Source organism: Papio anubis, chromosome 10, assembly GCF_008728515.1.
Source record: "Papio anubis isolate 15944 chromosome 10, Panubis1.0, whole genome shotgun sequence".
NCBI lineage: Eukaryota > Metazoa > Chordata > Mammalia > Primates > Cercopithecidae > Papio > Papio anubis.
In genome coordinates this window covers 49,938,045-49,950,168 of record NC_044985.1, presented here as the reverse complement: position 1 = coordinate 49,950,168, position 12,124 = coordinate 49,938,045, and the positions used below count along the sequence as shown (strand labels likewise).

The following is a 12,124-nucleotide window of genomic DNA, read 5'->3' as shown; positions in this document are numbered from 1 at the left end:
ATAACTTCCTCAGCACCCAGAAATCTATCAAGCATAATGTTGACATCCAATAAAGTGTTTATGTTGAAATCCTTTATTTAAAATTAAAAAGGTAGTCAAAGAATTTCTTGAAACAGAGATATAGAAATGTATATTATCTTTTTAGTTTATATTCATTTTTCTGTAAAGGAATAATGGCATATTAAAATGAATATAAAATTAATACAATTTTGGTTATTGTATGTAGCCCCTATTCTTTTTTGTTGTTATACTTTAAGTTCTAGGGTACATGTGCACAATGTGCAGGTTTGTTACATACGTATACGTGTACCATGTTGGTTTGCTGCACCCATCAACTTGTCATTTACATTAGGTATTTCTCCTAACGCAATCCCTCCCACAGATCCCAACCCCCCAGCAGGCCCCGGTGTGTGATATTCCCCTTCCTGTGTCCTTGTGTTCTCATTGTTCAACTCCCACTTATGAGTGAGAACATGCAGAGTTTGATTTTCCATCCTTGTGATATTTTGCTGAGAATGTTGGTTTCCAGCTTCATTCATGTCCCTGCAAAGGACATGAACTCATCATTTTTTATGGCTGCATAGTATTCCATGGTGTATATATGCCACATTTTCTTTATCCAGTCTATTATTGATGGACATTTGGGTTGGTTCCAAGTCTTTGCTATTGTGTATAGTGCTGCAATAAACATAAGTGTGTGTGTGTCTTTATAGTAGCATGATTTATAATCCTTTGGGTATATATCCAGTAATGAGATTGCTGGGTCAAATAGTATTACTAATTCTAGATCCTTGAGGGATCGCCACACTGTCTTCCACAATGATTGAACTAATTTACACTCTCACCAACAGTGTAAAAGTGTTCCTATTTCTCCACATCCTCTCCAGCATCTGTTGTTTACTGACTTTAGTGATCGCCATTCTAATTGGCGTGAGATGGTATCTCATTGTGGTTTTGATTTGTCTTTCTCTGACGACCAGTGATGATGAACATTTTTTTCATAGGTCTGTTGGCTGCATAAATGCCTTCTTTTGAGAAGTGTCTGTTCATATCCTTTGCCCACTTTTTGATGGAGTTGTTTGTTTTTTTTTTTCTTGTAAATTTGTTTAAGTTCTTTGTGGATTCTGGATATGAGCCCTTTGTCAGATGGATAGATTGCAAAAATTTTCTCCCATTCAGTAGGTTGCCTGTTCACTCTGATGACAGTTTCTTTTGCTGTGTAGAAGCTCTTTAGTTTAATTAGATCCCATTTGTCTATTTTGGCTTTTGTTGTCATTGCTTTTAGTGTTTTACTCATGAAGTCTTTGCCCACGCCTATGTCCCTGAATGGCATTGCCTAGGGTTTCTTCTAAGGTTTTTATGGTTTTAGGTCTTGCATTTAAGTCCTTAATCCATCTTGAGTTAATTTTTGTTTAAGGTGTAAGGAAGGGATCCAGTTTCAACTTTCTACATATGGCTAGCCAGTTTTCCCAGCACCATTTATTAAATAGGGAATCCTATCCCCATTGATCATTTTTGTCAGGTTTGTCCAAGATAGATGGTTGTAGATGTGTGGTGCTATTTCTGAGGTCTCTGTTCTGTTCCATTGATCTGTATATCTGTTTTGGTACCATACCATGCTGATTTGGTTACTGTAGCTTTTTAGCATAGTTTGAAGTCAGGTAGTGTGATGCCTCCAGCTTGGTTATTTTTGTTTGGGATTATCTTGGCTATGCAGGCTCTTTGTTGGCTCCACATGAAATTTAAAGTAGTTTTTTCCAATTCTGTGAAGAAAGTCAATGGGAGCTTGATGAGGATAGCATTGAATCTATAAATTACCTTGGGCAGTATGGCCATTTTCACGATATTGATTTTTCCTATCCATGAGCATGGAATATTCTTCCATTTGTTTGTGTCCTCTTTTATTTTGTTGAGCAGTAGTTTGTAGTTCTCCTTGAAGAGGTCCTTCACATCCCTTGTAAGTTGGATTCCTAGGTATTTTATTCTCTTTGTAGTAATTGTGAATGGGAGTTCACTCATGATTTGGCTCCCTATTCTTTATCAAAGTTCTGAATATTAGCCAAATCATCAAAGAAGATATTCATTACCTTTAATTCTTATAACTTTTCTTAGCAATAAAATTCATGGTAAGACAGCTAGCAGATAAAAAATGTACAAGTACATAGTTTAAAACAACACTGATTAGCACACCAAAAGAAAATTGAGCCAATCCTTGTTATATGTAATACAAATATTTTATATATGTACATTTAGCTGTGTTTGGAGACCCACGTTTCTGCACATATATAATTATTTAAGACATAGTTTATGTATAGCTACCATGAACACAATAAAATACATTTTATTTCTATATTAACACATTTTAACCTATCTTAGTGATCTGTAGAAAGATCTAGACAATGATTCTGGTTTTAACTACATTTCTTTTTTGTTTCTTTACCTTGGAGGTCAAGACATCTTTATGACAGAAGAACAGAAGAAATACTATAATGCAATGAAAAAGCTGGGGTCCAAGAAGCCACAAAAGCCAATTCCTCGTCCAGGGGTAAAAAAAAAATATGTATCTTTAGCATATAGATTTTCAAATTATTTCTAATTCATTTTTAATGCACATCTTTAATTTCTAGATACTACTTGAAAAATTTACTCTGCATTCAGTATTATTCTCGTTTCTTTGCAGAACAAAATCCAAGGATGTATATTTGACCTAGTGACAAATCAAGCATTTGATATCAGTATCATGGTTCTTATCTGTCTCAACATGGTAACCATGATGGTAGAAAAGGAGGGTCAAAGTCTATATATGACTGACGTTTTATATTGGATAAATGTGGTTTTTATAATCCTTTTCACTGGAGAATGTGTGCTAAAACTGATCTCCCTCAGATACTACTACTTCACTATAGGATGGAATATTTTTGATTTTGTGGTTGTGATTATCTCCATTGTAGGTAAGAATATTTATTATTCAGATTTTATTTTTTTAGTAAAGCTAAACTTCACTTATGCTCAAGGAAGTATATTCTGAATTCTTGAATGCAGATTTATTCTTGAGTAAGTCAGTATAATGAAAGAATGAAAAAATCCTAAAAAGCAAAATAAAAATATCTGTGTCTCTCATACTACAGTGTTTCTGGGTTTACACTACAGGCCCCAAAGCCAAATATTTCTATCTGTTAGAAGGAATTTATACTTGTTGATATTTAGTTTCCAATATTACCTTTGCAAAGCTAGTTACCATGTTTATATATAGCTGTGTATATAGCTGTGTCTTGGAAAAACCAGTGTTGAATCTGAAATCACTTCTGGTTTTAGCACATGTGAGACTTGTCATTTGATTAATGATAATATCAATAGCCAGAATATCTGTGAATTTCTGAAAATTCTTCCAGAATTTAAAGTGAAGTTAAAGTCTCTAGAAATGCCAGTTTTATTTTTTAAGGCTTAATACTTCACAAGTGTATAAAATGCGAATCATTCCTCAACCAGCCATGGTCATGTCTGTGAATAACAGCCCATGATTTTATACTTTCTACATATTCATTATCATGGCTGTTTTTCTATCTTCTTGGGGTTTTTTTCATTATTTTCACATATCTTGCAAAGTATTTTAGGATTGTATTTCTTTTTAGAATTATAAACTTTTAATAGAGATTATAGAGATTATTTACTACAAACTTAATCAACAGGTTATCAGTCTGAAAAGGTTAAAGGTTGCATAACTTAGACTCATAAAACTGAGTGCCACAGAACAGAATAAGCATTTAAAATCAATATTTTTGGAAAAGGATATTATCACCAGAAGTCATACCAAAATTGATATAGGAAAATCAATTAAAATTTAGATGAGAATTTCACACTAACAATAATAATTCTGAAAGCATTCCCATTAAGTCAGGGAAAAAAAGGTGTCCCTGTATCATCCCTGTTTTTAATAGTGTTGGCCAATGCAATTAGATAAGAAAACAAAGAGGTACATATATCCAAACAATGGAGCAAACGATCCTTATCTTAATATAATGACCTTCTTCATATAATAAAAGAACTTCTTCATATAATGAATGACCTTCTTCATATAATGAAAGAGAATCAACTAAAAATAAATTCAATTAGAGTTGAAAAGGTACAAATTTTAAATTACATGTGCCAACACTAATAATCTTATACATGAAAAAAATAGAAAATCTGATTCACAATTGCAATAAAAATAAAGTAAATTATCTAACAATAACTTTATCATATGAGATTTCTGAAGAAAACTTTAGGATATAAAAGAAAGCTGAAATAATTGAAAGGATTATCATGTACTTAGATAAGCTTCTATCATTGTAATTAAGACTTTTTTATTTATTAATCTACAAGTTCAAGGAAAATATCAATGAGTCTTTTTATGCAGTGGGGGTAATAAATTGACAATAACAATGTAAGTCTAAATGATTCTAAATTCATCAGAAGAAAATTAGGGTGATAAGAGATGGCTTATTCTGCAAAATATTAAGACTTATAATATTGATGTTAAGTAAAACTGTTCAAATACAAAAGCTCAATGAGTTTGAAGAGAGAGTCCAAATTAAACTTTAATGTATAATTACCAATTTACTGAGTGAACAGATCACATGAATCAAAGTCTATAGTTAAAAAAAGAGATTCTAGTAGGAAATATGTGGAAATAGACATATAACCATATACTCTTATAGTCCTTTCTATTCATAACACAAATTTGTAAAGCTAAAAAAAAAATGAAGAAGAAATGACTGCACAAAAAAACAAAATATTCTTTGAGGAAAAAATCATCATAAATAAAAGGTTGAAAGACAAAAAATAGGGGAAATGTTTATGTAACAGTTAAGGCTGAGAAAGGATCAATACTTTAAATAGAAAATTGTTCTTATAAATTAATAAGAATATAGTAAAAATCCCAATAGACACATGGGCAAATACCAACTAAGCCAAAAACAGAAGTTAAAAACAACCAATAAGGATACAAAATGACAAAATACAAGACAAATTGTGGATTATTTTCACAAAAAATGCAAATAAATTACAATAGTAGATGTTTTCAAATGTCATGACCATTTTTTGGTAAAAAATTATAAAGAAGAATGGTAGTACTCAATACTGGTGAACATGTAAGGTATGAGCACATTCATATACTGCCATTAGAAATGTTAATTAGTACAGGCTTTCTGGAGATAGGTTCAGCTATATATAGTGTATTTATATATACACATACATACTATATATAGTATATATTATGTATATATATAGCATGTGTATATATATATGGTATGCGTGTATACATAGTATGTGTGTATTTATATAACTGTATATATGCTGTTGAAACAAGTTCTGTTAATATATTATTAAAACGTACTCATGCAATTAGGAGAACATACCTATTTAGATATTCATTTCAGTAACAAAAATGGAAACAGTATAAGTGCTAGTCTTCAATCTGTGGTTATTTTAAGAGAGCATTATACCACTCTAATAAGTTATTTTGTTGTCATTTTTATGAAACTATCTCCATGACACATAAATAAATTAAAATAGGTTACAGGCTGGGAACCATGGCTCATGCCTATAATCCCAACACATTGGGAGGCCGAGGTGGGTGAAATCATTTGAAGTCAGAAGTTTGAGACCAGCCTGGCCAACATGGTGAAACCTGTCCCTACCAAAAATATAAAAATTAACCAGGTGTGGTGGTGCATGCCTGCAGTCCCAGCTACTCTGGAGGCTGAGGCTGGAGAATCACTTGATCTTGGGATGCGGAGATTGCAGTCAGCCAAGATCACGCCACTGCACTCCAACTTTGGTGATAGAGCGAGACCCTGTCTTGAAAAATAAATAAAAAATAGGCTACAAAAAAAGCTTATATAACATGAATACATTTGTTTGTGTGTGTACATATGCTTGCACAGAAAAATGTCTGAAGTGATACTCAAAAAAATATTGATAATAGTTATTGTTGTTGACATTTCAGGTGGTTTATATTTTCTTTTAGCATTTAATGGTATTGGTTGAATTTTCTATGTGAGTAGGTATTATTCTTAAAATTTAAAACACTATTATGGAGGAAGAAAATGGCCCATGAACTTAGTGAAAAGGAGAAAATGTCAGAATGGTAATGTCAGTCATTTTTCTTTGGAATTGCTTAATCCTTTTTTAAGTAATTGCATTCAGTATAAAATAACTGTCTTGAATTCATAAGAAACGAGTTGACAGATAAAACTGTTTAGAGTCATCATTTTATGTAGCATAGATATTTAGATATTTTATTTCTATTATTTTCCTCCACACATAGGTATGTTTCTAGCTGATTTGATTGAAACATATTTTGTGTCCCCTACCCTGTTCCGAGTGATCCGTCTTGCCAGGATTGGCCGAATCTTACGTCTAGTCAAAGGAGCAAAGGGGATCCGCACGCTGCTCTTTGCTTTGATGATGTCCCTTCCTGCATTGTTTAACATCGGCCTCTTGCTTTTCCTGGTCATGTTCATCTACGCCATCTTTGGGATGTCCAACTTTGCCTATGTTAAAAAGGAAGATGGAATTAATGACATGTTCAATTTTGAGACCTTTGGCAACAGTATGATTTGCCTGTTCCAAATTACAACCTCTGCTGGCTGGGATGGATTGCTAGCGCCTATTCTTAACAGTAAGCCACCTGACTGTGATCCAAAAAAAGTTCATCCTGGAAGTTCAGTTGAAGGAGACTGTGGTAACCCATCTGTTGGAATATTCTACTTTGTTAGTTATATCATCATTTCCTTCCTGGTTGTGGTGAACATGTACATTGCAGTCATACTGGAGAATTTTAGTGTTGCCACTGAAGAAAGTACTGAACCTCTGAGTGAGGATGACTTTGAGATGTTCTATGAAGTTTGGGAGAAGTTTGATCCAGATGCAACTCAGTTTATAGAATATAACAAGCTCTCTGATTTTGCAGCTGCCCTGGATCCTCCTCTTCTCATAGCAAAACCCAACAAAGTCCAACTCATTGCCATGGATCTGCCCATGGTCAGTGGTGACCGGATCCATTGTCTTGACATCTTATTTGCTTTTACAAAGCGTGTTTTGGGTGAGAGTGGGGAGATGGATTCTCTTCGTTCACAGATGGAAGAAAGGTTCATGTCTGCAAATCCTTCCAAAGTTTCCTATGAACCCATCACAACCACACTGAAACGGAAACAAGAGGATGTGTCTGCTACTGTCATTCAACGTGCTTATAGACGTTACCGCTTAAGGCAAAATGTCAAAAATATATCAAGTATATACATAAAAGATGGAGACAGAGATGATGATTTACTCAATAAAAAAGATATGGTTTTTGATAACGTTAATGAGAACTCAAGTCCAGAAAAAACAGATGCCACTTCATCCACCACCTCTCCACCTTCATATGATAGTGTAACAAAGCCAGACAAAGAGAAATATGAACAAGACAGAACAGAAAAGGAAGACAAAGGGAAAGACAGCAAGGAAAGCAAAAAATAGAACTTCATTTTTGATATATTGTTTACAGCCTGTGAAAGTGATTCATTTGTGTTAATAAAACTCTTTTGAGGAGGTCTATGCCAAAATCCTTTTTATCAAAATATTCTCAAAGGCAGTGCAGTCACTAACCCTGATTTCCTAAGAAAGGTGGGCAGCGTTAGCAGATGGTTATTTTTGCACTGATGATTCTGTAAGAATCGTAAGAGAACTCTGTAGGAATTGTTGATTATAGTAAACAAAGGTGATTCAGTTTTTTGGTTTTTAATAAATCAGAAGACCACATAGAAAACTTTTACATCTGCCTTGTCATCTTTTCACAGGATTGTAATTATTCATATTTCCCATGTAAATAAACAACACACACACACACACAGAAAAATCTATTATTTATCTATTATTTGAAAATCAACAAAAGTATTTTGCCTTGGCTTTGCAATGATAGAAGTAATGAACATTAGTAATGAATGTTTAGTTAAAATGCATTATTAGGGAGCTTGACTTTTTAGCAATGTACAGAGGTTATTCTATATATTGAGGTGCTTAAATTTATTCTACATTGCATTAGAACCAATTTATATGTGCCTATAAAATGCCATGGGATTAAAAATATATGTAGGCTATTCGTTTCTACAAATGCTTTTCATTCATCTTGACTCACATGCCAACAAGGATAATACTTACCTTTAGAGTATTGTGTGTCATAGCCTTTCTTCTTTCATATCCCTCTTTGTTCATAGAATAACCACAGAACTTGAAAAATTATTCTAAGTACATATTACACTCCTCAAAAAATAAAGATAACTGAGAAAAAAAGTAATTGACGGAAGTTCTATTTGCTGTTACTTATATAGCCTAACATTGGGCTGTGCTGCCCAAAATACTGATAATAGTCTCTTAAACTTTTGTCAAATTTTCCTGCTTTCTCATGCGGTATTGTTTAGTCATCCTTTAGCTGTAAGCAAAGTTGATGAAATCCTTCCTGATATGCAGTTAGTTGTTTGACCATGGTATATGTTTGAGCAGATAATAACCTTGGCACAGTATTTATTGCATCACTTGTATACAATCCTGTGTTTGGCAAGCTTTCAAGTCATATAATATGACAGACTTTCAACACAGATATATGTGTTTAGTATGAATAAAAAAGCATTGAAATAGGGATTCTTGCCAACTTGCTCTCTTGCCACCAACTTACTTTCCTAAATTATGGAAGTAATCTTTTGGACCTACATACTTCAATGTATACAATGAGGAAGATGTCACCTTCTCCTTAAAATTCTATTATATGAAATATATTTTGCCTCAATCAACACAGTACCATGGGCTTCTAATTTATCAAGCACATATTCATTTTGCATTAGCTGTATACATCTAGTTTTTTGAAAACACCTATTAATAGTACTTTGAAAAGAAATAACCGTAATGCTTTTTTTCATGAGTTTATTTCAGGAATATGAGCTCTTTCTTCTATAAAGTCATTCATGCACAGGCAAAAGTTGAGCTACATAGATAGAACATAGTTTTATTTAGAAGATTTTTGTGGGAGGTTTTGAAGTGAATATATAAAACATCTTTCACTAATTTGCTTTTCTATTTAAAAAATAATAAATTACATTTATATAATAAATGTTTAAAGTACATATTTTTGTTGTTCTGAAAATTGAAAAAGAAAGAGGATTTAAATGTACTTATAGAAACAAACAGTTATGGTTAAAGAATGAGACAGGAAGTCTAGAATGTTTTTAAATTGTGATATATTTTACAACATCCGTTATGACTTTGAGACATTTGTTCTAATGTATGTATAAAACTATATCTAGGGCTAAAGATTCTTTATACCATCTTAGGTTCATTCATCTTAGGTTATTTGAACCACTTTTTAATTTAATATGAAAGACAGTATGCAGTGTTTTCCGAGACTATATAGATCATTGCATCCCATACCTGCCACGCCTGTTGGAAATAGGTTTTGATAATTTAAGTAGGGACCTACAAAAAATATATTACATTCATCAAATTTTTTAATACATTCAATTAAGAATTTAACATCACCTTAAATTTGAATTCAATCTATCATTATTTCAAACTCACAAGTTAACTGCATTATGAATACTTATATAATATAGTATGAAAAGATGTTTGACAGGTTTGTGTGTAATTTTCTATTAATGTTTTTACATTGCCTTGTTTTTATGTAAAATAAAAAATATGGGCAACTGGTTCGTTAACACAATTTCTTCTTAGCTTTTCAAAAATATATATAAAGTTGTTCTTTTTCCTATTTCATGAACTATGATTTTTTTAAAAATAACATGGTTAAGTTTTATATATATTTATGTTTGTTTCAGAAATGTCTACTTGTGACTTTTTATCAATTAAAAACAATATTTGGAAGAAAGAGCCTATTAAGTATAACCTTGAAGTAAAATTAGACTTCTCTTTCCGTGTGGGTTACTGTTTATACTGATTGCATCACCCTTCAGAAGGCACTGTCATATTAATATTTAAATTTTATAATCACTGAACTTATTACACCCAACAATACAGAATGGCAGTTACACTGAAGAATTTAATTTAGAATAAAATGGAAGCAAACAGGTTTTCTAAAAATTTTTTTTAACTGACCAGGTCTCACTCTGTCACCCAGGCTGGAGTGCAGTGGCATGATCATAGCTCTCTGCAGCCTCAACTCTGGGCTCAAGCAACCCTCTTGCCTCAGCCTCCCAAGTAGCTAGGACTACAGGTGCATGCCACCATGCCCAGCTAATATTTAAATTTTTGTAGATAAGGGGTCTTGCTCTGTTGCCCCAGGCTAGTCTCAAACTCCTGGCTTCAAGTGGTCCTACAGCAATGACCTGCCAACATGCTGGATTACAGGCATGAGCCACCATGCCCCAGACAGGTTTGAACACAAATCTTTCGAATGAAAATTAGAGAATCTAATTTTAGCATTTCGATAGTTACCTAGTTTGCAAAAGATTTGGGTGACTTGTGAGCTGTTTTTAAATGCTGATTGTTGAACATCACAAATATTTAGCATGATTTTATAGAATTTTGATAGCTTTATTAAAAAGAGTAAAAATACAATGCATACATAAATAAAGCAGTTCTAAATAGCTATTTCAGAGAAATGTTAATAGAAGTACTGAGAGAAGGGCCAACTAAATTAGGATGGCCAGGGAATTGGCCTGGGTTTAGGACCTATGTATAAAGGCCACCAGTTTTTAAAAAATATCTGTGGTTTATTATGTTATTATCTTCCTGAGGAAAACAATCAAGAATTGCTTCATGAAAATAAATAAATAGCCATGAATATAATAAAGCTGTTTACATAGGATTCTTTACAAATTTCGTAGATCTATGAATGCTCAAAATGTTTGAGTTTGTCATAAATTATATTGTAGTTATACTTGAGACCGACACATTGTAATATAATCTAAGAATAAAAGTTATACAAAATAAAATTATGTTTACACGTATTTTCTGTTTCAGTGAGAATAACCATAGGTGGGTAAAGTCAGTGCATATCTAAATAAGTTGCAGCAACTGACAGCTTTTTCCTTTTCATTGAAAGAAGGACAGCTTTAAACATCCTCCATAAGAAGTGTTCCCGGGAAACAAAGACAAGGATAAAGAATCTAGAATTCCAAAGCAATTTCTTGAAATCTACATCAAGGTTTGTGCAAGGGAGAAAATTGATACAGGAAGAAAAATAGGCAAACATCTAGCCACGCAGTGATGTATACATTTTTATGTAATAGCATTAAGAGGTGGTGTAGCATACATAATGGCTAAGAGCTTTGGTTCACGGAGACTGTATTGTTCCCGTATGACACAGAGGTAGCCTGTGCTCTTACATTTTTAGTAGCAAATTGGTTGCCATACTAACTACTATTACTACTAATATAAATTCTTGATTCTGTATTGTCAGTCATTGTTCTAATTTCTTTGTGTAGCTTGTCTCATTCTACCCTTACAACCACATCATGGAGTATTACTCTTTTTCTCATTTTATAGATGGGAAAGGTGTACCTGCTCTTAAGAGGTGATATAGCATACATAATGGCTAAGAGCATGGGTTCTAGGACTAGAACTATGTTTGTATCCCAGTTAAGTCATGACCCTATGAGTTTGCTAAATACATTCTTTAACCTATATGGGCCTCAACTTTCTTATCTATAAAATGAGGAGAAGAGTACTACTTCGTTACGTGGTTGTAATGACAGAATGAGACAAGCTTCATGAAGAAATTAGAACAATGACTGAAAACACATTAAGAATTTATATTACTAGTAGAGTAGTTAATATGGCAATCAATTTGCTACTAAAAATGTAAGAACCCAGGCTACCTCTGTATCATACAGGAACAATACAGTCTCCATGAATGTTAAATAATGACAATATTTTCTCTATTTTATATGAGTAAGTATAACTATAGTGCCCAAAAGAGTTTCATGCACCCATTGGTAAGTAGTATATTTAGTGAAGTGGCATATACACAAAATAGTTCAAAATTTAGCTACTTTTGAGATTTATGAATTCAAACAACATATTAAAATCAGGAAATGTGCACATTTATAAAGGTCTAGTTTGTTCCCAAAAAGTGGAGGTGGTTCTTCCCATT

The 12,124-nt window shown here is 32.8% G+C and overlaps 1 protein-coding gene and 1 long non-coding RNA gene across 7 annotated transcripts in view; one reads left to right on the top strand and one right to left on the bottom strand.

Moving 5' to 3' along the window:
* SCN9A (sodium voltage-gated channel alpha subunit 9) overlaps positions 1 to 10,964 on the top strand; it is a 188,013-nt gene extending 177,049 nt beyond the window's left edge. For 3 of the 6 annotated variants that reach the window (XM_031651326.1, XM_031651324.1, XM_031651325.1), the window contains 3 exons: positions 2,441 to 2,545; positions 2,681 to 2,951; positions 6,308 to 10,964. In XM_031651326.1, coding sequence (XP_031507186.1) covers positions 2,441 to 2,545; positions 2,681 to 2,951; positions 6,308 to 7,500 — 1,569 coding nt within the window. In that variant the 3' untranslated portion in view covers positions 7,501 to 10,964. The remainder of the gene's footprint in view (positions 1 to 2,440; positions 2,546 to 2,680; positions 2,952 to 6,307) is intronic. The other 3 variants (XM_031651323.1, XM_031651321.1, XM_031651322.1) reach the window with 2 other exon arrangements.
* LOC110740887 overlaps positions 6,257 to 12,124 on the bottom strand; it is a 62,527-nt gene continuing 56,659 nt past the window's right edge. Inside the window, exon 2 of the long non-coding RNA XR_002516130.2 lies at positions 6,257 to 6,533. This is a non-coding gene — a long non-coding RNA (uncharacterized LOC110740887). The remainder of the gene's footprint in view (positions 6,534 to 12,124) is intronic.